The 27,312-nt window shown below is 38.9% G+C and overlaps 1 protein-coding gene across 2 annotated transcripts in view; it reads right to left on the reverse strand.

Moving 5' to 3' along the window:
• Positions 1-27,312, reverse strand: part of ptprub (protein tyrosine phosphatase receptor type Ub) — a 292,943-nt gene that overhangs the window by 124,137 nt on the left and 141,494 nt on the right. For both annotated transcript variants that reach the window (XM_041793097.1, XM_041793096.1), the window contains exons 3-4: positions 19,596-19,867; positions 5,125-5,206 (exon numbers count right to left, since the gene is read on the reverse strand). In XM_041793097.1, the coding sequence (XP_041649031.1) occupies positions 5,125-5,206; positions 19,596-19,867 (354 nt within the window). The remainder of the gene's footprint in view (positions 1-5,124; positions 5,207-19,595; positions 19,868-27,312) is intronic.

Below are 27,312 nucleotides of genomic sequence, written 5' to 3' on the forward strand. Positions count from 1 at the left end.
AATGTTTGGGTCTCACTCATCTCCTGCTTGGTTTTGTGCTGCTATCTAGCAGAAATGGGGATATGACAATTTGTTGGGGTTGTTTGTGTACAGTAGTAAGAAGGGGTTGTTCACATCTGTACCCCGCAGGTGGGCATGTTGTCTTTGAGTGACTCTCCCTCCTAAGGTTAATTCATAATTCATGCCTGAGAGCCGAACATAAACAAACAGGGTAATGAGTGTGAATGGATGGAAGAAAAAAATCACTTTGGCAAGAGCTGTGGTGTAATACAGCTAAATATGTCAGATCTTATCCTCAGGACTCTTTAGAGTGATAAATATTTCAGTGGGGTGCAACATTGGCTCCAAAGTCAAAGACTACAGCTCAGGAGAATAAAACAAAAATGTCAACTGCATTTTATCAAGAATTCACAAAAAGGAACTTGTTGGGCTTGTATTTTATTTTCTTTTTTCCAATTATGTGACACTTCCCTCTGGTTTTCACTCCTTCTCTCCACGCGCTGATGCTGCCAAGTAGTGCAGGCTGGCTGTGCGCCATATCATAAGGCATGCTCAGGTCTTGATGAGAGTCTTAATTATTTAATGGCCACAGTGGGAGCATTCAGAAGATGCCATCTGCCATCTCAGGGAGAAACAGGGTGGCTGGCTGGGTGGCATACATGCAGCAGGCTTATGTACCACTCTCAGAGCTAGTATCATTCAACAAAATTAGTAGAATTCTCTTTAACATAACATGATTGAAAAGTCTGTCGGCAAACATGGATTGGCTTGCTGCTCAAGGCAGGGTAATTAGGGTTTCTGCTGAATCATTTTTATTTCACCGTATCTCAAGTGAGCAGACCCTGTGAACAAGATGGCAAAACCAGGAGAACACTCAAAACTTAGCAAGAGTAGTGGTCCAATTTCTACTCAGAAATGTCTCATTACACTTAACATCTGCCTATGAAACAAGTCAATTTACTTGAGTTCCTTGAAATTAGATTTCTGTATCTAAATGAGTTAGCAAATCTCATTTAAGACCCTTAACGACTAAAATTTACTTGCTGCATTAACAAATGTTTTACTTAATACAAGAACTTCAGACATTACCTTTAGCTTTAGACCTCCTAGAGGGGTGCCAATGGTTGGGGGGGCTTTGTTCGTTTTAAAAGTGACAACATTAGAATTACATATATTAAGTAAAATCATGATAAAACAAAACATAAACAGTTTATATATATATTATATAGTCATCTTTAAGTGAGAAAAACATATGTAGAGCCATTTTCTTAGAGCAGGGGTGTCCAAACTTTTTCTACCAAATTTCAGGGGCAATTTCGGGGCCACTTTATTATCCGCAAAGCAAGGTATTGATTAAGTCAGAAGTGGAATAAAGGAGGAGCTGGGGTGGAGGATTTAATGTCTAACAGTGCAAATAGAAAATAATTTCCAGGCTATCAGGTATGCCAATCAGATTTCAGGGGGCCCTGTTGGATCTAGCTACCACTGGCTCTGCCCCTCATAATATTATTGTTACTGCTATTTGCTGCTGTAACCTATCAGGGAGTTAAAAAACAAGATATTATTATTTCGGTTACCAATATGTTAACCATGTACAGAGTTGTCTCAATTAAGTCACAAAAACACATCAATAAATTCTTCTTGTCAAGAAGTTTGTTTACAGAATTAGCACGGTAGCACTATCGTGTGCTGAAACTATGAAGTGCAGTACAGTCAAGCAAAAGCTTCATGTTCAGATGTTGGCCATATTTAATTTTACGTCTCAAATTTGCTGCGAGCCAATCACAATTGGACCCCCGGGCCACCCCTCAGCTTGTCTTTGATACAAGTGGGGAGGGGTAAAGGCGATTTGCAAAATGGGTTAAAAGTGCCAAAATTGCAGGGAAAAAGGGGTGGAACATGGTGGTTACATGGTGTGTTAAACTGTTAAAAATGCTAAAAAAGTGGAAAATATTTTACAAGAGGCATAAATGGGATAAAAGTGACACACATGGTTTAGGAATGGCAGAAAGGGGCTAAAAATGGGCAGAAATGTTGAAAAGTGGTTAAAAAGTGGCAATAATTGGCTGAAAGAGTCAAACATGGGTTGAAATTTGAAAAATTGTGGGAAAAATGTATGGTTAAAAGATGTTAGAAAGTGGCACAAATAATTAAATTGATCATCAACAAACGCGTTTTTTTTTTCATGTCTGAAATAAGGTAACTGTTAGCCAGGATGCCAGCATCAATGCCACTGATGTAACACATGCATTGATATCATCAATAAATGACAACTGAGGAGGGAGCATTCACTAGGGTTTTTCAGGGGCCCAGCCAATTCTGTGGGCAGACCTGGTTATGGGTTATCTTTGACTAGACAGAGTAACAGCCTACACTTGCTGAGATTTGAGTTTTGGCAATTCATTTTCTATTCAACTGTCTTTGCATTGCGCCATTCCACTGTTGCATAATAACACTTTCAGTAACTGTAGTTTTCATGTTTTACTTTAACAACTCAATTCTAACCAGCTGGGTGGACGCAGACAATAGCTAACATTACTAGCCACTTACTAGCCAAAATGATTGTTTTTTAGAAGGAGGTTGAAAGCTAACAATAATCATAGCTTTCAGTCACATTACAGGTAGCCTTGGAGGGGAAAAGGCTAACATTGAACTCTACATGGCACCCTGGCACCAGCATTTTTTTCTCCAATTCTTCCAAACGATGCATGTTTACATCACTTGACAATCCAACCCTGGGACACTATCCAAATCAGTAAAATCAGAAAAAGCCTGAGCCAGAACTTTACTTCTGTAATGTTTACAGCAGTATGTATCTGCAATAGTGAAGAATCCCTATCCTAAAGCCACCACCAGGGTTAAAGCCTAAAAAATAGACAGTTTTATGTCCTGTATTTAAGATTTTTTGTTACTCAATAACGCTGCTATTTGGAAAATGAAAGCAAGGAATTGTCCACCATCAAAGTAGAGTATCTATCAGCGCTAATTAGCTGAATTTAATGAGTTTATCTTGCCTAGCAATCCCTGTTGGTTGTCAAGTCAATCAGTGCTCAGGGGCTGTGATGTTTGTTTTACTGCATTCATCTTTCTGATCAAGTCAACAAAAAGTTTAATGTCAGGAGTAGGAAATGTCTGTTAGGCACTATTTAATGCCAGAGTTTTTCACAGCATTAATCCAATATTTGCTCCTCTAGGTGTATTTGTTCTGATTTTGAGTTCTTTAGAGAGATAACGGTCAGTGTAGTTTTTTGCCAACACATTTTTAATTTAAAAAAGGAACTCCAACATCAAGAAACAAGCTGTTTGCCAATCACCGTTCAAAAACTATAAGACAAAACAGGGAAAATACCTGTCTTGGCCCTTTAGGAAAGTTCATATCAAACTGGGAAACAAAAAAGAGAAAGCAAAAAACAAAACGTGTTTTGTTTTCAGTTTCCTGTTTTTGTTTTAGATGTCTCTGTTTTTTCACAAAGATTTGACATTTTGATCTTATTGTTTTTATGTTTTGATCACAAAAGGAAGATCAAAGAATGAAACACTAGTTATGTTACATTCTTTTTCTTCAGTACACCTGCAGCAGGTCACACACACAGGAAAAAAATGGAATGTTGCATTACTTGTGTTCTGTTGTTTGATCTTCCTTTTTTCATAGAAAATAAAAAAAGGTGAGATGACAAAAAAAAAGTTTCTCTTTGATTTCAATTCTTTGTGGAAAACAAGAAAATAAAAACAGACAACAAACCATAAGAAAAGGAAAATGTTATGGGTTTTTTCTGATTTCCAATTTAGTGTACTACCCAGAGGAGCCAAGAGTATTTTAGTTCCATGTTTTGTTTTCCTATTTTCAAACAGTAAATGGGAAACAGTTTGTTTTTTCATTTTAGATTTCTCAATTCAAATAAAACAAACTATTGGCTGTAAAGTACACCAACCTAAAACCCAGGCTTGTCTCTCAAAGGTTATTGCATCCAGTTTAACAACTTTTTTTCAATTAATTTAAAGCTCACAAGACAATTTGACACACATTTATGACAAGTATAAAGTTCGAAAATCACTTTCTCACAAAATTATGTATATATGTATATATTATATATATAGCTTCAATTCACTGATGTAAGACTAAAGCAGTGGCTGAATGCTAATGTTAGCTGTTAATGTTAGCTACTGTAAAGCTTTTCTTTGAAATACAGCCAAATGTCTGTCTAGGTTTTACCATGATTTGATTTGATAAGAAGGTTACAGCATATTTATGTACTCAACAATGACAAAACTTGGCTACACACAGCCATAGGACATTAAAAGTAGCATTTTAGCTTGTGAGCCTGAAGCACAAGCATGACGTCAGACGGTGGCTGTTTTAAATAAGTGATTGCGGTTGGGGGGTACTGACAAAGAGATAAAACTAAATCCCCTCGAGATAAAAGAGTGTTCCAAGCTGGATGAGTCACTAAAAGTAGTGTTAACATGGCTATTTAATGTGCTAGTAGCTGTTATGTTCAGCAGTGGGTCATACAGGGAGCTGAAGTGTCACAGGGAGAGTTTGTCCAAGTATTAAGCTCAGGGGCCTTACTGAATATGTTTTACACAGGGTCCTCAGGGGCTGACAACACACCGAACTGCTCCTCTCACTTTTACACTGCTGACACAAAAAGCCCCTGCTGCAGGCAGCCATCGCTTACAAAAACACATACAGAAGGCATTTACATAGCACTTTGAAATGTAGCACTTGTTCAGAAAAAAAAAACATGTACCAAAGTGAGAAAGGACAAAAACTACACCACACTTCAAATCAATCCAAAGACTGTTAAAGTGTAGAAGTATGTCAAGACAGAACTCAGAGATTTAACAAATTAACTAATACATTTAGCTGTCAAATGAGCCTGAGGCCAGATGGCAGGTGTGTTTTCAGGTGGAAAGAAGTGTTGGCATTAGGTGTCACAGGTTTTTAATAGCAGCGCTCTTGTTGTAGGATGCCCCAGGATAAAGGCTTGATCAGCTATTTCTCTTCCTATCCTTCTTATCTTTCATGCTGCTATGAAATACATTTCTCACCCAAACCACTAAACCCTTTTTGTCCTCCAGCACCTCCTGTAATGGCAATTCATTGCCAGAAGTGGCACTTACAGCAGGGATAGTTGAGCACCATGATGTCGTCTAAGGCGATGTAGCCGCGTCGCTCCCTGGAAACTGTCGCCTCAATCAGCACCTGCAAAGAACGAACACATAATAATGAGATTTAATTCAACAATCAGGGCAGGTACAACAGACACTTGTGGCTAACCTACAGCTCTCCAAGCTCCAGCATAACAGCAATTTTCTAAAGAACATGAAGAGCTGCGTGATTTCTATTGCTCTTGTCCGCTCTCAGTGACAGACACATTAATTACAAACAACTCCATCGCCACACTGTTGCACATCTGTTGACCCAAAACAAAAACCCAGACAATGAGATAAATTGGGAAAGACAGAAGCATAAAAATAGAGAGATGGATACATTTGTTGGAATCTGCAGGGCTGGGAGAAATAATAGCTTTATCAGGAGGCACACAATGTGGTGCCTGAGTCATGAGCTCTATTCTACATTCAGGGCGCACGCTGCCATGAAGCCATAAGAGCAGATAACACAGCTTGTACAGGGCCACGAGACTCAGGGGAGGACAAAGCTCCATATAGCGTCCTGTAGACAATAAGCTGGATGAGCAGCGGGTTCTCATGAAACCTAATCAATATCAAATCACCATCCTCAGGAGTGGTGAGAGAGTTATGAGACACAGGGGTGATGTTTGTTTTTGCAGCAGCAAGGACAGTCCTCCATCGGCACGTTTGATCGAAGGCCAGCTTTGAGTTATTGTTTCTCATAATCCTCTGACCAAATGATTACAGCAGGGCTCCCATCTATGGGTCTTGAGAGTTACTGAGGATGCCACACGCTCACATAAACACAAATCGGCTACCTTGTATCATACTTTAAATGTGTCTGTGTTTACCTGCAGTTTGAGGTTAGGTTGGAAATCTTAAAAAGGTAGAGTTAAAAAGCTTCAAGTTCATTACTCCTACATCTAAATTACAGCAATGGCATATTCACACATATACAAACCCCTGAAAACTTCATGAAACTTTCAGGATGCGCAGCAAATGTACATAATTATACAAGGAAATTGTCCTGCCAGACCTTTAGTTAGATGTCAGTTTAAGCAGTATAGAACAAGAGCTGGAAATATCCATTGGGAGTGAGCGGACAGGAGTGTAGACATGTATATCCCTCAACTGATGCCATCATCACATGCAGTGAAGCTCCATATTATTTTGTATGTTCTTTACTACCCTTTTAATCATGCTTTGTAGTGTCCAGTTACAGCTCGCACTGATATGAAGGCTGGAGTCAGACTTATAGACTGTAGAAAGTATTGGATGAAGCCTGACCTAGAGGTTACATTACTGCCTGAGCCTGAGATTAGCCCAATGTACCCAACATGGCATGCATTTTTTTGAGAACTGGGTCAAGCAAGGATCCTCACCGTCCCCTTGGACCCAGGCTTCTCCAGGTTAGAGAGGAGTCAAAGAAGTCCTGTCAAACACAGCAGTGTATTATATTCACCCTCAATTTTTAAGTTTTGTCTCTTTTTCTTGTTCCCTTGTGCAGACTCTAAACACAAACTATGACTAGAGACTTGCTACCCAGGCTGCCAGTCATGTTTCCTAGATTAAGAAATCTCAAAATGACACTCCAAGTGGTTCAACTTCTTAACTCCATGCCACTGGTTTTTAAATCAATCTTTTAGACATAATGAGGGGGAGAAGCTGTCTATGCTCCACTCTAACAGGTTTTGCTATAAAAAGGTCCAATCTGTGCAGTTATCTGTCATTAAACCAACTCAACAATGTAGTTGAAAACTTTCATCATAATTATTTGATATGTATTAGAAGTGTCAGGTTTAAATTGTGTTACGGCCCATAAATAGAGTTCAGTTCAGGCAGGCTATGGAGTCAAGCACTGCCTTACAGTTGGGATCAGCTGATCACACGCAAGCTCACATAAGCTGACAGCAAGTTGATTCACTCTGAGCATACTATTGACTAATTACTCTCATGCTGCACTTATTTACACTCTAGCCAGGCTATGCTTTACTGCTCCCTGTCCAAGCCACCTTTTGCAACCCTCCTCCACCCAGGCTCCTCCTTTATTCTGCTTCTGACTTAATCAATGCTGTTGTGATAAATTCCTGCTCTACTCTGAGTTTTCTGCTGCTTCTCTACCTGCATCAGGCTTTCGTTGAAGGCACAGGAAAGGCAGGAATGTGATCTTGCTTGAGGCTTTCATATAGGCTTGTGGAAAAGTTACAATGGTATTTTAAATGGACTTGAGCCTGTATCGTGCTTTTACAGTCGTCTGGCCACTCAAAGCTTTTTGACACCACAGACTGAGGGATGACTGACTCTACCTAATCATTCACAGTTGCCCCTAGAAGGGCAGAGAGATCCCAGGAAAGCCACATTGGTAAATATAGATAACGGCAATAAGTGCAAATTAGCTTTCAACACAGAAGCGACATCATTCCCAGCTCCAAAATCTGACATTCAAGATAAAAAAAGGATCCTTCTTAAATGCATCAGTAATACATGAATAATTGTCTGCATTATATTACAACATTAGGTCTGATTTTGTTTTTTGTTTTTTGTTTTTTTTACTGAAACCACTTCCATGACACATTTCATACCAAAAAAAAAAGGTTTTGAACCCAGATCAGTAGGACATTAAGATAATCCTCCCTACTACACCTCACTTGTGTTATCACAGCTAATGTAAGAGCTATAACAACAGCTCATGACCTCTGGACCAGGAACCAGTCAGCAGGACAGAGATAGTCCAAGGAAGACGAGTGATTACAGCAACAATTGGTGTGACAACCACCCCGGCCATGCACCACCCTAAAGGCATGTACGTCTACACTTCATGATGGGATGTGGGGAGATTGGGGTCAGCTAAAAAACTCCTGACAGAACGACACGCAGAAAGCCAGGTGGGCCAAGAGAGGAGAGAGGGAAGGCTAGGAGGAGGCAGAAGTAGAGAAAGAAGTTCAAAAGGGAGAGCCAGAGGAAAGTGAAGGCTGCTGGGTCTCAGTATTGGAGGGTGACCCTGCTCTAAAAGAAGCCGGCTGCTCTCCTCCTGAAAAACACTGAGGCTAATCTCCTTCTGCCACAGTCAATTTTCCTGTTTGTTTCCAGACACTGCTGGAACCAGTGCAGGGAGATGCCACAGATTTTATTTCTAAAAAGTTATATTAACATTTCCTGTTTTCATCATTCCCACTCTCTGCCCTATTTTAGCTGGTCTATTTTCTTTGAAGCCTGTTCCAATTTTGTTCATCCATCTTCTCCTTTCTGTGTCTGTTTTTTTTCTTACTTCTCACCTGGATAATCATATAATATTTACTGCAGTATTAACAGCAATGTTTCGCTAATATGTAAACCTAAATTAGCAGTGTTAGGACACACTAGCAATTCGGTTAGCTAAAGTCAAAATTAGCCAGAAGGCTGATTAGGCTTAATGGTATACGGGGAAGAGGAAAAAAATTGTCTTTGTGAGCCAAGTTGAAGGTGTTATTACTCTGTGGTGCTCCAAGGCACTCAATAAGAGATTGATTACTGGTTAATCCGCAGTCTTCTTAGCCATTAGGGTAGGAGGTTATTAAGAGGGAGACGTTCAGAGCATTTATTTCAATAAACAACCTTCCCTGAATTTTATTGAAAGCCACTTTCCCAATGAAACTTTCTGTCTTCCCAAACTTTATTCTAATGAATGGATACTTTACTTGAATGAGATTAAAATGTAGGAATCATCTCCTGAAGGAAAAAAAAGTGTGACGTGCAGTGATTTATGACTGATATAAAATGCACATTAGGAGAACATATTACATTACCCTGTAAAATTGGCTTTTAGAGGCAATTGTAATGTATACAAATCAAGAGACGATTTATCTGGCTCCATAAAGCGGCTCCAAGCTTCTCCTCTCCAGGCGGGAGACACCATTAGGCACAGAGGGCTTTCACTCACCATTACACGCAGTCAGAGATAAATAACTCCATACGTATTCACAGACAAAAGGTCACATACTGAAGTAAATCTGCTCAGGTGAAAAATGTCAGAGGATAACAGTCTAGGTCTGAAAATACAGTGCAAGTGTTAGCCATATAGCTGTTTTTTTCTCTGAAGATTTTTTTCCTCATAGCCACAGGCTGAGCTCGCAGGACTCTCAGCAGGCTGTGATAATATCAGACAAAGCCGAAACATGATTATTCTCATTTACAAATCTTTGATGTGCCAGCAGCTTTCCAATTTGTTCGTTCTCTTTTCAACAAAATGAGTCTAATAAGTAAACAAGATGGTCTCATGGGGGAAGTCATCATTCAGTGAGTCTGGGTGAAAAGGTCAGACTGAGGCCACGAGTGAGGAGAATGTAATGAATAAACAACATTTGTCTTCTAGCATCAAATATAGTTCGTCTTTAATGGGAAAGAAGAGAAGGGCCTTAGTAAAAGAGGTGACCAAGCACCTGATGGTCACTCTGACACAGCTCCAGAGATCCTGTGTGGAGATGGGAGAAAGTTCAAGAAGGGCAACCATCACTGTAGCCCTTGACTGATCTGGACTTTATGGCAGAGTGGCTAGAGGGAAGCCTCTCCTCAGTGCAAAACACACGAAAGCCTGCTTGTAAAAGAAAAAAAAGCACCTTAAGGACTCTCAGACTGTGGGAGACAAGATTCTCTGGTCTGATGAAACCAACATTGTACGGTCTGGCCTCAATTCTAAACATCATGTCTGAAGGAAACCATGGACTCAAGCAAAAGTGTCTGTCACCTGAATCAGCAAGTTTTTTGTGAGTGTGAATTACAAGGGGTGCTTGATTTGTTTTCATCATGCTCGTTTTACACATAGTTGATTTACAGTAATGCAAGTAACTAGATTATTAATTTACAGCAATTGTAACACAAAGTTAGCAACAGCAACATGTTACACTGCTGTGTTACAGACCAGTGTAATGTGATTATAGTAACGAGTTATTTTGTTCCATCCTACAACCAACACCGATCACACTGTGACAGGTGGTGTTGAGTCATATCACACTGGGACTCTCCTATCATGCCGTATTATATTGTGTTGTATCATATTGTATCATATCATGTTGTGTTGTGTCATATCATACTGTGTCATGTACTATCATGTCCTGTCCTGTTGTGCTCTGTTGTATTGTGCTGAATCCTTTCGTATTGTATCATGCATTGTATCATGTTGTATTTTGTCCTATCCTGTTGTCTAGTGTCATATTGTTATCATGTCATGTTTCATTGTGTCTTATCATGTTGTGTCATGCAGTATCATACCATGTGTTATGTTGTGTAATTACCTCCGCCAAGAAGTTTATGTGGTCGGCAGGGTTTGTTTGTTAGGTAGTTTGTTTGTTTGTTAGCAACATAACTCAAAAAGTTATGGACGGATTTTCATGAAATTTTCAGGAAATGTCAGAAATGGCATAAGGAAGAACTGATTATATTTTGGGAGTGATCCGGATCACTGTCTGGATCCAGGAATTTTTTAAAGGATTCTTTACTATTGGGAGATGGCGCTAATGGCGGAGGTCTGGGCTCTCCGAGTGCTTTTCTAGTATTGTATCATGTATCCTTTCTTGTTGTGTAATAACATGTCGTATCATGTTGTGTTGTACTGTAGCGTGTCCAACTGTGTTAAGTTAAGTCATATTTTATTTGCCCCCTGAAGGGAAATTCACAGTTTACACTCTATTGTTATAGATGCTACACACACGTCAGAGTGATGGCTTTGCTGCTTTCATTGGAGCGCTGTTGTGGGGGTTTAGTGCCTTGCTAAGGGCACTTCGACAGTTCTCAGGAAGTGACCTGGCACCTCTCCAGCTACCAGGCCAAAGTCTAGATATGGTCTGACCAGGACTTGAACTGGCGACCCTCTGATTCCCAGCCCAAGTCCAGACTGAGCTACTGCCAATACAGTATGTTATTGCATCATGTCATATCTTATGGCATCATGGTCTGTTGCATGTTTCATTGTGTTGTATAATACCATAGTATAGCGTGCCATATCTGAGCATATCATATTGTATCTTATCATGTTGTCGCTTAATGTGTAGCTTACATGTGTTATTGTACATTACTTTTCCCTATTATGGTTGTTGTTGAACCTTTCATAAAAAATACACCATGTCACAGCGGTGCTGACACTGCTGTGACCTCACACCACCCTCTCTTGTGTGATTCTGCTCAATTAGACAGACATGATAAATAAGCCTCATTAGCCACATATATTACCTGAACATGTGAAAAAGCAAAGTAATACAGAGGTGAGAAAAACAGAAATTCTGATATTTGAAGGGAGCTGAAGTAGAAGGAAGAAAGTAAGAGATGGTTAGAAGGGGAGGGGGGACGTGTCTCTGCTCTAGTTGTCAGTCTTGGAGGGCTGGATAACATCTTTAATATTTGATAACAAGGTTCTCCTGGTACTGCAAACACTTCTACCAATAACAGGCAGGGAGAAATATGGCAAAGTACAACTCACACTCACATACACACGACATCTTCAATCGAGACATGTCAAGGTGATCTTACTCTCTTAGACTTCCCACCCAAAATCCATCCAGCCTCAAATCCCAATCTCCCCACTGTAATAGAGGGAAGTTGTGTTTGTGTAATGCTCGTCAACACAGACATTAATATAAAGTGTAAACTGATAGGAGAGTATTCCTAAAACTGTGATTTAAGAAAAAAAAAGTCATCTAGGGAAAAAGTCTTTAATGTATGATAAAATCCTCACAACTGTTTAAACTGTTTAAAATTGATTTAATAATTTTTCAAATGACCAGGAAGGTGATCAAGTTAAAACATGGTGATCTGGTTGTTGAGATGTGTTTAAGTTTCGGCTTTAATTTCAGATTTGTTTTGACTCATTGAATTAACTTCAAAATACATTTTTTAAGCCTTCGTTTGTGCTGTAAACTGTTTATATTTCGATCTGAATCCAACTCTTGAGACGAGCAACCTTCAGATTTACTTCTTACAATTGTATCTCTGCAGTGCAAAAGGCTACACTGACATTTTGTATCCTGTGCTGTAGGCAAGGAAATAGGAGCTCTAATATGACCTGAAATCTAATAAGGCAGAAACGACCTGCGGATAGGAAAACCATCTTCAAAATGAATGATCCTGAGATTTATTTTACTCAAGAGACAATGATAAGAAGTATCAAATATCCACCTCTGCTTACAAAAAGCCCTTTGCTTGTACAATGATAGGCTGTATACATCTGTCATTCACCTTAGATCCAAAGTGAAAGAATTCAACTATAACCCGAACACTTTGTTTTTCAAGCCACACAAGAGGAGGCAACATCTTTGAAAGTCATGAATGAATCTCAAGAAAACCACGTTGAAGCAGCCTCCCACTGTTCATCTTTTTTGTTGGTGTATCTGTTTCTGTTGGGCATCTGCTGGTTAACAATAGAGGACAGATAGCAAAAAGACAGCATTAAAGAAAACATTCAGCCTTACACGCCTTTACCCTTTACTTTTTTGTCTGCGTAACAGAAAGCAGCGACGTGTTGCAGAGCGAGATCCTGTGTCATTCCACGGTGATGAGGTTTTTGACTGCAGAGGGATTAGCAATGTAAGCTGGGCTATATGTGACTTTGAGGAGGGGGGTTTGAGGGGCAGTTTGTTTTGCTCGCATTGTACTGAGAATAACACAAGATTAGCAGAGTTAAAGTAAAATGTGAGATGACAGCGAAAGACGAGAAGAGAGGCACACACTACAATTTCAGATTTTTATTCTAGCGGTGCAAATACCTGGGACAAGTGATTAAAAAGATTCAATTCTGGCTGTTATGTGTGGTCACTTCATGTTGGGTGGAGTCAGTCCCATAATCAAGTTCTAGTTTTTCTTTGGGTCCAGCCTTCACACACAAAACGAAACAGGATCATATTGATCTCAGATGAATGCTAAACTTAAAGTGGATGTCAGGACAGAAAAATGCCTAAAACATTCATACTGGCTACACAATTCAACATTTCTATGAAGAATCCCTGTGAGCACTAACTCTAGCTTTGACATTTAGATTAAGAACACGCTAAATGAGGTGTTCATTCCAGACCTCTTTTCAACTATTGTTTTAACCATTTGCTATCCCCAGCCAAAGTATTGCCAATCACATAAACATGTCAGAAAACACTACTTTGTCTTAAAGTATTGAAAGTTTCTTCATTTTAACATTTAAATAGTTTTTAAAAAATGATATTAGCAATTTCTTACTCCAAAATAATTTACAAGTGAAATCCAGTCTATACAAAGACATGACCCCCGCTTATCATGTTTTTCAAACTTAGAAGTTTAATATGGTGCTTTAAGGGCAATGTAATGATTTAAAGACACTTTAAATACAGCATTCAAAGGATTTCCATTAAGGAAAAAAAGGAGGACTGTACATGAGATTCTTAACTTTTCTGAGACCTAGCGTGTACGTATGAGGACATTACATTTGGACATTTGCTCAGAAAGTCTGCTGAAGTTTAAGTAGTTTGACTGAACTGTTGTGAGAACTTGCTGAGAAATTTTCATGGACGATTTTCAGGAAATTTCTTGTTAGCATTTTGCTTGGAAATTTGGTGGAATTGTTATAATATTTTGGAGAGGTCAGGGGAAAATTGCTTTGTAATTAGGGGAACTTATTTGGATGTTAGAGAAAGTCATTTTCATGTAAATTTCAGGAAAAATATTTTTTTACTTTGATTTAAAATTTTGTGGTATTTTCATAAAATTTCAGGAAATGTTTTGGCTGATTGGGGGAATTTTCCATCATTGTCATGGAATTTGGGGGAGATTATCTGTAGATTTTAGAGAATTTGATAGGATATCTACAGTAAAAATGAAACTTGATTTTAAGAATCACAACCAGATATGACCACCTCTGTGGAATCTGGTCTAAACTGAGATGTTTTTAAAAAACTCTGGGTCATCCTTTAAAAAATGTATGGACCATATTTTAAATGTTTTCTTTTTTTCAATAAAAAAACTGTTGTTGAGACACAAAATGTACTTCTATTTTACCTTTGATAACCATGGCAGTAAGGAATTAAACCAAGTACATGATAGGCTACCTATGAGTGCTTTACATTAAAACAAAACCTTTAAAAATTATATTTTGCCAACATAAAAAATCCCCCAAAGAGCCATGGTTATTAGGCAAAATCATTTTTTACTTGAAGGGCAGCTCCTGGACAAAGTGTCCCCATGAGCTTTTTTTTTTTTTTTTTTTTTTGTCAGGCCCTTGGCAACAAACTCAAAAGATCTCAGATGACTTGGAACTTCAGCTCAGTTTGTTTCAATAAATTACCTAGAGCCCTACTGAAGTTTTAATCTGTTTTCACCAAGCACCAACCTCTGTGGTTGAAAAATTAAGCCAATGTGGAAGTGCAAGTGCCATAGACAGGTTTAACTGCTTCATGTAATTCAGCAAGTTAAAGGTTAAAAATTGACCAAAACCAATGCTGGCTTAATTGTAGGCTATATTAAGCGTTTTTGTAACATTTTATTTTTCACCCAGAAAGCCGTGGTGCTTGGCACTATTTTGCAATATGCACTTTGGCAACCAGCTACGAGCTCTTCCCATTTTAACCATAAAATTGTTACATCATATGGAGCAGCTATACCAGTCTATGGCACCATATAGCCTGGCTTCTCTTAGCATGTCCTGATAGAATATATAACACATAGTGAAATCTCTGCAGGCTAGTCGCACTGCCATGGCAAAGTGATTCATACAACCCAACTTAAAGAATCCAAAAACATCACTTTAAGACCCGCCTAAGCTCAACTTTTCAGTCATTTTTTTTAGGTTGATCTCCAGTTAGTCAGTGCTGAGACTTTTCTCAGCATAGTGTGAGTCATAGTGAACAGGAATGGGAGGTGCAGAGCAATCTGGGTGTTTATTAATTGATGGCAATCATTTCTCTAAAAGTGATAAATGTACTAAACATTTGTATGAATTGGGCGTTCAGACTGTGTGGGAGCCACTGGGAGTTAAATTTCTTTGTAATATTTATCATACAGGTACAAGTGAGATGAGTAGGGGAAAAAACACTTTGGCAAATGTCACTCAAAGATGATGAGGACCTTTGCACAGCACGTGTTCTGCATAGCAAGAAGCAGGCCTGATTACTTTCATCATTTTGTTCATTATAATGACACAACCGCATTCAATTTTCAAACAGAAGTTTTCATTTGTTTACCCTCACTGACTTTTCTTTTGTGCCCCCTTTAAAAAACTCTTCAACTAAGCCTATGATGGTTATCTTAGCAGTTACATAGATAATGGCCTACATTTTGATATGCAGTCTCACTCTGTTAATCCTTATTTTGTAATCTTGACAAATTTGGATGAAGTTCTGTGTGATCTAATCAAGAGTTGCTTTGAAAGAAACAACAAAGAAGTCAAATGGATTAGCTGATCCCTACTAGTCAGGATTGGATTTCAAATCCTGATTATTATTATTTTGAACTACAGGACCCTGGTGAGTAAACGTAATCCAATAAAAGTGAACACTGTGTTTCAGATACATTACAAAAAAAGTCAGGCCATTTGTGGTTTAAACCATTGTATGACAGACCACACTGTCTTTATATTTGACTCAGATCCTTCTCCTTCAAACACAGCCTTCTCACATGAAATAAACCTTTTCTAACTGGAGGCTCTGGTGGCCCAATTCTGACTCACCTTTCAGCCCTCACTGTTTTCAGGGTTATCTGCAGGACTGAAACAAAAAGGACACAACTCCACTGGGAGAGAGCACAGGGCATGAGTGAGAACAAAACTGCTAAGTACATCAGCAAATTCAACCTCTACCGAAACACTTGACTGAGAAAAGAGAGAGAGCAGAATGAAATGTGTGATTATGACGTTCATGGCCTGTCTGTCCTGATGCATTGCTAGGACACAGCAGTGTTTGGAGGTCTGTTCAGAGATCACAGCTCAGCTCTCACTGCAGCCATCAGCAGTGAAGAGGTCCTTTGCAAGACACTCGACCGCTTTCAGCTCCCTCATTGTCCAGTGTTCAGCGTAAGAGCAAGAGCTATTTAAAACATTTAATAAGGCTATTGTAAAATTGCCCTGAAATGTCATGAATTATTAGTTATTAGGCTGCAGTCTTACAAGCAGCAGAGATAGCTAGCTTGTTTATGTGGGGCTGTACTCAGTAGCATAGTTTGGGAGAGGTGGTGGTCATTTAATATAATGATTTGTAGCGAAAGAGGTTAAAAAACAGGAGCCAATCACAGCATCACTAACTAGGGTTTGTTCTGAAGCTATTTTCAAAGAGCTGAGGAAGAAATGTTTTGTGGAATGCAAGGATTTATCAGCATACATGGAAACATACAATATCACAAGATATAGCAGGGTGATGCCACTCTTATTTTGTAAAGTACATAATGGAGATGGCAGACTAACAAAATCAGATTCATCTCTTCCAAAGTAACAAAGCTGTAGCCTTTTTTAAATCATCAATAGTATTCAGGTGTCTCTTCCCATTTTTTAGACCTAATATGTTGAGTCATTCTAGCATTAGCTCATTAGCTCTCACAAGGATGGTAGAAAACCTAACCCTCTGAGCCCTAAGCTATTTTTTTAATCACTGTGTCCCTCCTGGACTTATTTTCTAAAAAAAGCTTGTAAAACATCAACCCTGTGGTGCACAGTCAAGCTCTAAACACCCTTTTTCTCCAGGACAAGCTGGGCTTTAAGAATATGTGTGCTGTAATTGTGTCACTTGAATTAAAAAAAAAAGTTATGGGCCTGTGAAGGCAAAAGAAAACAACCAATCAGTAATAAAAACTCAATGATTTTTATGTATTTAACACAGTAAACCATTATGACTGAGGGGTTTTGCACAAACTTCTTCTCCCATCTCTTTGGGACGATCGAAAAATTTATTATAAATGGATAAAAGGCATTTAATAATGGAGTTATTGTTGTGGACTTAATCTTTAAAAACCCTGGAAAGTCAGCCAAGTTCCATGCTTGCTATAAAATGTTCAGTAAGAGCTATGAAGGCATTCGTAGCATCAATAGAACGTCAGAACGGAGGGCTTTCAGAGGAAAACAACAAGTAAGCAGCTATAATTTATGGTTCAAAAGTTGTTCAACTTTCAATAACACATCCCTCTTCTTGTCACATATGACAGAACTGTGCTCAGAGTGTTTTAATTTCCATGTCCCATAAGGGTTTAAGAGTGAAAAAATAGGGCTTGTGTCCACCAGCTGTGTTTTTATGAGCTTGCATGGCCTCCAACCTGTTATAGATCTTCTCACAAACACAAACTGGAGACCATTAAGTCTGTTTTAAATTGTACTGTATGTTATGTAATTGCATGAATTTACACATATATTTACATTTACATTTTTAAATTTTTGTTCTTCATGATAATTGCGTCTTTGTGAGTGTCTATTCATCATGTCCTTAAATGCTGTATTTATTGTTGATATGATGGATGGTTGTTCGACTGCTGACTGCAAAATAATTGACCTTCACAGGGATGAGGACACCCTTAAACCTATATCCAAGAAGATTTTGGGAATTAAAATGTAAAAGCAGTGGAAGGAATCATGCCCAGGTATTAACAGAACCTCTGGACCCTGAAAATGTACCGTCAAAATAGCAAGATTGACTGCATTAGATTAGATGATTGTTGTTGGTAAAGCTGATATCAGAACATTTGATTGGTCAGTGAGTGGGAAGTCACAATGATGGGCAGTCTTCAAAAGCTGAACTTTACAGTCATCTGAGAGGTTAGAGAGCAGCAACAAAGAACAGATGACATAAAAGCTGTTTTTATGCTTTGGTCACTGGAAACCCTAAATTACGATGATGTTGTAAAGAAAATGCTTTTCTGCTCAAAATTGATGTTAGAGGAAATGGGGACTTGAGCTGTTACACAGTCATCTCCATTTGCCTTGGTCATTGTGTAAAAAATCATATATTCAGAAGTGCTACATATACACTTTCAGCTCATATTCCCCTGTATTAAACATAAAGCTTTAAGAGCTGTGAGTAGCTTTGTGCACTGAGCATCTCAGCAAAACTTTAACCAAGAGATGCTTGAGGGAGCCTGTTTGTGCTACATGTGAACCACATCATTTTCCGTATACTGTCATTTAATGAAGTACAAGTGTCCCCCTACATAGCCACCAAGAAGGAGGGTTACTATTCGTGTGCTGAAGGTCAGATCTTGGCTGAGCAGGATTTAATCAAGTCTGGAGGGATTGACAGTTCTTTACAAAATGTGCACCACTCAACTTAATTGCTTTCTGACAGCTCTGCAGAGTTTGCAGAAAAAAAGAAATTGGATTAATTGATGGATATCCATCACACTCACAAGAATGCACCATATACAGGGCACAGCACAGCAGGCGCCCAATGTGGATGCCAGTCAGTGTCCATGAACTGTAAGGAGTTAATGACATGCTAGGCTAAACAGTGGGGATAGCTGGATACTCTGTGTACAGATCTCAGTTGGTGAAACTTCACCAGTTAGGGCCCTTTAGCGCTAACATTGGCTACATTCACGAGGGAATCAATGCTAATTAAATTGCAAATGTAAGTAATTAACACCAGATTCAGCTCAAGGCAAAAATGAACATTGCTCACAGAGCTTCACTGTGATATATTTTACAGCTGCTGGATGCTGGTCAGTGGGTCTGAAGATCTTCATCATGAAACTGAAACATCTGTTAAATGTTTACCCCATCAGTGTCAGACGAGAATGTTCCTTCATTAAAGTCCCTGTAAACTGAAATCCTAACTTTATGTCTTAACACTCTAGATATGTTAGAATAAGGTTGCTGTAAACATGTAAAACATAGAGATCTATGTGTGACTACATTTTTGATCCAGACCATTAGAAAGTTTTTCAACTCTTTCCTGGTTTGATTTTATTTGAGAAAGGTAAATATATGAGCCCATGACATCATCGGTCTCAATAGGGAATTACCCCATCCCCCTAACACTACAATGATATTAAAAAAATCACCAAGCAGTTCATCTCAGGACAATCTGCTGTTAGTTGATGACTGCGCCTTCATTGAAAGTTAACAGTTAGTTAAATGCTATAAATTTCCAAAATCCATCAGTCATGGTGGCCTACAGGTCATTTAAAGTGTCATAACAGAGAAATTTAAACCAGAAAACAGTAAATTTAATACCTAACTTCTGTCTCTCTGCTCTGCCACACAGCCGGGCTGCTGCTGCTCTGTTAAGAAGGAGGATAGGTTTTCTCGTGAGTGGGTGTGGCTTCAACTCATTCAGCTGACACGCCCACACCATCCCAAAGCAGATATTACTGCCCCATTTTCAGGATTTTAAAGCTTAATTTTACAAACCTAGAGATGTATTTAATGATTGAAATTTAGCGTGGTGGTTCACAACACAGAGGCCTGCCAGTCATACAACAAAGCTAAAATGCAGATTTTTTAAAAATCACTTTACAGGGACTGTAAACATCAACAAACAGAGTAACAAGCATACCTGGTACTCATTTGGCCAGAAGGTGCTGACAGCCAGCTCCACCTGGTGCCACTGTTTGGCGTGAGACCCTGACGTGTTCCACACAGGGCTGCCAAGCGGACCTCCGTTCACACGCACGTAGGCCCTCAGGGCCCCTGGACTGTGGCCGTCCCGACTGTACAGGAAGTAGCTGAATTGGACGCAGTGAGTGTCGTTTTCACTCAGCGTCTGCAGCAGCAGCTGAGCACGGTGACCCACGGCATGCTGGGAGGAGTTCACCAACATATAGGATCCTGAGAGAAGAAGAAAAAAAGCCTTCAGTTATTCATTCAGTGCAACTTTATTAACATTTTCATACATTCTGTCTGCATTAGAGGAGATGCCATGATCTGAATACCAATATGACAAGTTATTTAAAATTATATGATTGGATTTGAAGCCAATCTCAGTATAATTTAACTTGTAGGTGTAAGCTATTTTTTGCCTCAGATGCATTGTAATTCTTAGTTTATGTTTAAAAATAGTTTTCCCTCTACACCACCTGTCATATATGCATTAGAAACACATCCACAAGTTGTTCCATTGAAGCATGAATTTTGAAAGTTAACAAGCTGCTAAAACGCCTGCAGCACTGAATCATTTTAAATTGGAAATTAAAAGCCTCCAAACAGACAGTCACCACAGTCTGCAGAGCTCCTTTTTCCAGAGGCAGAAATAACACCCCAGTCTTTCATCAGTTTTTTTATTACATTAATAGATTTTCTTTATTTTCATTTAAAATTAAAGGCCATTTAAGAGGAGTTACAGTATTATGACAAGTGTGCACTGTTTGGTATGCAATTCATCTGACATTTTCTCTTTTTTGCTGCTAGGAGGACAAAAATACAAAGGAATACTTTACACCAGCCTTATTACTATGAATATGTCTTTTGCACACTTTTTAAGTGTAGCTTTACAGAAATGCTGGAGGTTTGTGCAGAAGCCACAGAGGGATTGAGGCCTGACACAAACCAAGGCTAACATGTCACAAAGGAACAAATACGCTTTTAACCACTTTGAGCAGGGTGAATCAACACGAATAAAAATGAAAGTATTCTCCCACAACTCATTGCTGTGTGTGGGTGGTTGATAACAGGCAAAAAAAATGTGCCCTGTAGAATATAAAGACACAAATCGGTGCCAGCTGAGGCACTACTTCTGGTGAACACTGGAGAGAGACGCCACCGAGAGCTACAAGAAAAGAGCCAACAGCCTGAGCGAGAGGCAAAGTACCAGCGGCAGTTTTTTTTTCCATTGCAAGGTGACGCAGAGGTAGAAAACCAGATTCACAAACCCCTGAAGCCTCCTCTAATCAGGATAACATAACCCCATTGCCCTTTGCCTCGCATCTGTCCTGCCTCGAGTCTGCGCCCGCTAACATGATTAGCACAGCGATGTTGGGAGACCTTCCTGTGTACTCACATAATCAAGCCTGTTGTCTTTGTACTCCAAGGTCTTTCTGTTCTCCGTCAGAAAAGAGCCCAGGAGAGCAGACAGCGGCAGACATGGCGCCAGGTGTCCTGAAGACATTCATTCTACTCTCAGATGTAACAGCATGTGAACGCTGGATTTCCAGACAGAGAAAGAATTCTTTACATCCCACACAGTCTGCAAATTGGGGAGGCTTTCTGACAAAAGGAGGCACACTTAACTCCTTAATGTTAAAAAAAAAAAAAAAAGTTCAAACACAAGTCTTGAAAGTTATGCATACAGAACTCTTACTTCTTATTCCGGCATGGAATTACTGAGGAAAAGGGAGAAAAGTTATTTTGCAACTTGCCAGTGCTGTCTTTCACAAAATGGTTAGCACAATTTTTCCAGTCTTGTGTCAAAATCATCCCAAATTTTTGAAAGTTTCCGCTTGCATCAAATGCTAAATAAGAACATTCCTAATTCAACATCTGATATCTTTTCTTTGATGATTAGTGTCGTTCTTTGTCAAATGTTTTGCTGCCTGTTTTGGCCCAGACACTCTTGTAATTGAGATTTTTAATCTAAATTAGTTCTTTTCTTTTTCCTGGTTTAGTAAAGTCGTATAAATAAATAAATAAGTACAGTCAACTTGGTATACGAATGCCTAAAATGATTTTTTAGTGAAAGGTGTAAACTGCCCCTCAGCTAAATGTGTAAAATAAATGACACCTGATGGAGTCACCTGTTTCCCAGCAGCTACTAAGAAAACACTAATTACCTCTTAAAGTGTCATAAGACTGGAAGTCTTAACTCATGGGCTTTTGTTCTACATAATGAGATTAAGATTCATACCCTTTTGGCCCCGAGCTATAAAGAAAGTTAAACTGAGGCCCACAGATGAGGAGATGCGGTCGTTATCTACAGCCAAGAGAGCGGCCTTTTCCTGCACAGCTCCCATTGCCCTGCAGCCGCCTGTCAACAGCCCCTGATTTGTGTTCCATCCTGGGCTCCAGATCTCGGCACTCTCATTTCGCTCTGCTTAATTAGATCTTTCAGAATCCGTCTCCTCTCCTGCACCCTGAGGGCTCACAGGAGACTCATAAAATAATAGCAAAGAGCTGAAGTGTGGCAGCCACACTGTCCTCACTGTGTGTTATCCTGGAAGTGTGCCCCCTTCTTTATATATAGACATTATTACCACATTTCTGTTGACTTTGCAATTTACTCTAATGTGACGCAGGGACACGTGAAGCAGTCATTCTGGTGCTCTCTAACCTCCTTTGAGATTCAGATTGAAGATAGGTGAAGCCATTTTTAATAAGGTGTTACATGTGATGCAGGGGAAAGATGTTCATGAATTTCATATTGTGACAAATTAAATCAAGCTCCTGGACACAAAATGAGAGCTAGTCCTGAAATTTTATGTAATGTAGACACTATGTACAGCATCACAACATTTATCATACCTATGGGGCAACTAACAATGTTCTTATGACAGTCTTGCTTTAAATTGGGGTGGAAAATTGCAGAAGCCTTTAAAGGGCATACATCCATATATTTTATTTTACTCTTTTCCTGCAGTAATCACTTAATATAAGTTGTTCATCAAGATATTGTGCAATGAGTAAAATGGATGAGATTTTTTACTTTTCTCCTTTTATGAAAGTAAAAGCATTTGTTTTTGTTTTATATTGGTATAATTGTTTAAAATGTCTTTCCATTTCAGTGATAAAGAAAATCTTAATTTGGAAAAAAATATTGTTTGACTTATTTTCTAACGTTCTTCTTTTCTGGAGTTCTAAGGGCAATTGCCTTTGTGTTCTTTTTACTAAACAGCATCTGATAAATGCTAAATTTTCAGATTCCAGAGGTCACATCTTTATATTTTTTCTTGGCTTTCCATCAGATAAAAACAGTAAATCCTCAAAATCTACAAAAAGATGCTGGATTTTATTGACCACATGGAAATACAAGTTTTATGTAGCAACAGCACAGCATATTAAAACTCAAGTGCAGACAAAAAAAAATAGCCTCAACATTCAATCTCTGGCCAAAGTTAATACAATTATAAGCTATAATAACTCAAGACAAATGTGTCTGTGTGTTAAAGTGTACCACAGCTTTTAAATCTGGTATTTTTCAGCCATATTCCCATGCTGGCACACCCGCAGAGTTACATTTTAAGTCAACTAGCAGGGATTGGTTTGCCAGAGCTGAAGTGGGGAGCTGCCAGAGTGATGTGGTGGAAAAACAAAAGATTCTTCCAGGATGAGGTTCTGATGCTTGAGATATAAAAGATGTGAGGACTTTGCCTCTGAAAAGAAAGTATTAATGCCTTGGACCTGTGGACTTTTGTTACTTTTTTTAAAATAAAGGTCATCAAATTTGGATTACTTTAATAGTTTATGATTCCACGGGTTTAAGAAGATAAGAGACAGAGACAGCAAGAGATTAACACTGTCAAAAAGTCACAAATATGCTGGAAGCATTTCTCGAATGAAACGTTGCCTAAGTATTGGCAACATTACCGCAATGTGCAAGAGTTTGCCTGCTATTTTTGGTAAATAAAAATTCTTCTTTTGTGTTGGGATGTGAGCTCTCCCATCTAATCCATTAATGCAAACCACGACAGTTTGTCCAGACAAGGGATCTGTCAATAAATTCCAGCTTGATTATACAAAGCAGACCTTAAGTGTGTGCATCCTACTTTTAGTGTACATACAGTCTGTTAATGACACAGCTATTTGTTTACCATACAGCAGTAAGGGTGTACTGAAGTGTCAGAGTCACTGGCAGCTCAACATCTTTGATATTATTGGTAGATCCACATACGGGACCAACTATGTGTATTAAATGTCACTTTGAACATTTTAAGAAATGTTTGATGATATTTTAGTGATGGAATCATAAGAAGCAAGTTTATTTATAAATTTTAAGAGGACTGGGGGCACAGATGGCCAAGTGATTAAGGCGCGCTCCTGTATTTGGGTGACCCGGGTTCAAGTCTGGCCTGCAGCTACTTTCCTGCATATTTCTCCCCCATTCTCTCCCCCCTCTGTTTACAACTCTATCTGCTGTCTCTTCTATAACTTAATGTCTAAAAAAATAATAATAATAGTTCAAAAAGCTGAAGAAATGTGTCGTTTCCCCTTCCACCATATGTATACACCTGATTTGATGCACGAGTGGAGCAAGTTATTTGTGCGAATTAAAAAATCATTAAGTGAGTAAACTCCCTTTATCCCATGTTCAGATTCGCGCTAATCCTCGATCATTCACATTTGGTGTGAACACAACTTATGGGTACCATCAGGCAGGAGGAGGGGCTGACACAAGTCAAGTCATGTGCTGGATGTTCTTGCGAAAATTATCTGTTAAAAAAAATTACCAAGTCTACACTTTTAGGGTGGAGTAAGGGGTGAATTTGCTAGTAAGCACAGCCTAGGGTACCATCTAGGTGGGTACTAGGGCTGGTACCAAGGGCCTCTAGTCCACCTGTGATTTTTGGGTGTATCAATACATCCAGAGATCACAGAAAAAGAAATCAGATAACTAAAATTCAATCCTAAAATCCCTGCTCTAGCTCCCTGGCTCTTGTAGAAATCATTTTTAAATTATTTTGCTTGTACAGCTTTACACAGCTTCGCTCCACCATACATTATGGACATTTTTACGGTCAACGCCCAGAAGTTCTCAAAGGCTTCCCTTTAAAATGTTCCTAAAGATTCCTGCACAAGCATCAGGAAGAGAGTTTTCTGGGGTTTTGCCCCTAAACAGACTTCTGCATTTGGCTTTCAATTATGCATGACTTACATCCTTTGCCGTGACCTTTTAGCACTGCTTTTACATTAAATTCTATTCAATATTTACTCCATTTTAATCTGTTGGTAAAATAAATTATTTGTGTATTTTTAATGGTATCAAATTTTATTTGAACAACTTCTGCTTTAGACCTCTAGGACTTCTCCTCTTGCCATCAATTTCTGTTTTATTTCCTGTCTGCCGTTCCTTTGTGAAGCACTTTCAGCTGCATGCCTTTATTCATTAAATGTACAATTCAAATAAATTTATGCAGTCGAGCTAAGTTGCTTCTTTTGGGCTTGTTTCCATAGCCCTGTGCACCCGTTTCTCACAACAGACCTTGCAACACTAAACCTTTACTTTCAGATGAAAGACACATTCAGAAGAAGCTGTGGACATGAAAAACTCATTACTTTGTGCAGGGTTATAATGAAGAGGTCAGAGCCTTGACCATACAAAGTAATGTCTCAGTTCCAGAGCTCGTACAAATCCTTGGATTTATCTGAAAAGTATGCCTTGACTGGAAGCTGGCAGCTTTTACAATAAACAATTTGATGATTGCACACTTTGACTGTAACCTTCAGTTTGTCATCTGCACTCGAGCCTCAGTGTGTTTGTCTAGTAGGAGACATTTGACAGTCTCTTTGTTCTGCAAACTGAAATCTTTTCAGCTGTCAGTTCCCTGCCACTTCAGCTTGATATCTGTTCAATAACTTCTTCTCTTGTATCAAAGGACAGCAAGGTTTAATTTTTTGAAAACTGTTGAGCTTTCATAACTGTCATGACCCTTTTTAAAGAACACTTTCTTGCTGTTCTTTCTTTTAAAATGAGTGCAACTGCTGTGATAAATAGTCCTCCTTTACTTTCAGTTAATCAAAAGAAGAGTAGACTGCGCAAAAAATAAATACAATACATTTTTGCCTAAATCCTTCTCAGTGACTCATTGTTGTTTTAACAACTGGCTTGAATTGATAATGACCTTTTCAAGCAGAAACAACACTTCATGATCTCCGGCCAAAATAAGCTTTTAAGCTCCGTGAAAGCAGCAAAATATTTATCTCTTAAAAATTCTGTTGCATCACAGAAGTTTGTTTTAACAAACATGCTTTCAGTCATGAAGAAAAAACCTTGGAGTGCAAAAAATCAAGTTTCAAAATTATGAAAAACCAGAAGAGAACCCAGAGAGCGCAGACCTCCAACATCAGCCCTATCTCCCAATAGTGAAGAATCCTTTAAAAACATTCCTGGATCCAGACAGTGATCTGGATCATTCCCAAAATCTTACTCCCTCCCCGGTGGGGTGGAGACACGATGAGGCAAAGCATTGGCTTCGCTACGTGTGGAAGTCATGGCAGAGGGTGAATATTCCTCTATTCCTCCCAGCAGTGTAAGTATTCTCGCTGCAATTCGCTCTTTCTCTCTGTTACTCTTTCAAACTCTATAAACTCCAAAACTTTGAATGAGTTACTCATGTCCGCCATCTCCTGGTGTAAAGTGGTAACAGTGCAGACCCCCGCCATTAGCCCTATCTCCCAATAGTACAGAATCCTTTAAAAAATTCCTGGATCCAGACGGTGATCCAGATCACTCCCAAAATCTAATCAGTTCTTCCTTATGTCATTTCTGACATTTCCTGAAAATTTCATGAAAATATGTCCATGACTTTTTTGACTTATGTTGCAAACAAACAAACTACCTGACAAACGAACAAACCCACCTGATCACATAACCTCCTTGGCGGAGGTAATAATCATAAATTCATAAAGTATGTGCTGAGCTGTCTCATTTCCTGATATAGTTCCTTCATAATAAAAGTCTTTTTTTCAACTTTAAGAGTTGTATTTGGAAACAGAATGTGTCTATCATTGGACATACTGCACTCTGGCAGAGCAGTGTTCAGCAGAGAGTCGGGAGTTAGAGCCTGTGTCCACAGCTGCTGTTTTTAGCGCTGGCAGTGCCTACCGCCTCAGTTTCAGAGAGCTTCTCACCAGCTTTTATTTCTGCTAGGTTAAGAAAGCTGACTTCTGATTTCCTCTGTAATATCTGAAATGGATCTGTGTGCCTACAATGCCCTTTATTCAATGAAATACTAGAAAGAAAACAATAAAAAATAACAAAGTAAAGGAATCATTCCTGGCATTTGAAGCACTGGTATACCTGCAAACTCTACTTGAAAAGACAAGTCAGATCAGTTTCTCCACCACCACTGCTGTTGACAAAGCTGGTATCATAAGACTAGTGCCTTCCTGATTTTGGTTGGCCATTGAGGGAGAAGTAACATTGACAGGAGCAGCCCTGTTCCAGAAGTCAAGGTTTTTTAAGCGAGATCACTGTGAGCACTGCAACATAAAAAACAAGCTGATGCTAAAGGGGTCGGTGTACCTCAAGGCCAATGGATTTCAATTTGAAATGAGAAATCCAGAATCAAGAAACAATCTGTTTCCAATTATCATTTATAATTGGAAAGCAAAGCATATATAAAAAA

This window comes from Cheilinus undulatus, linkage group 8 (assembly GCF_018320785.1).
Source record: "Cheilinus undulatus linkage group 8, ASM1832078v1, whole genome shotgun sequence".
Classification (NCBI taxonomy): domain Eukaryota; kingdom Metazoa; phylum Chordata; class Actinopteri; order Labriformes; family Labridae; genus Cheilinus; species Cheilinus undulatus.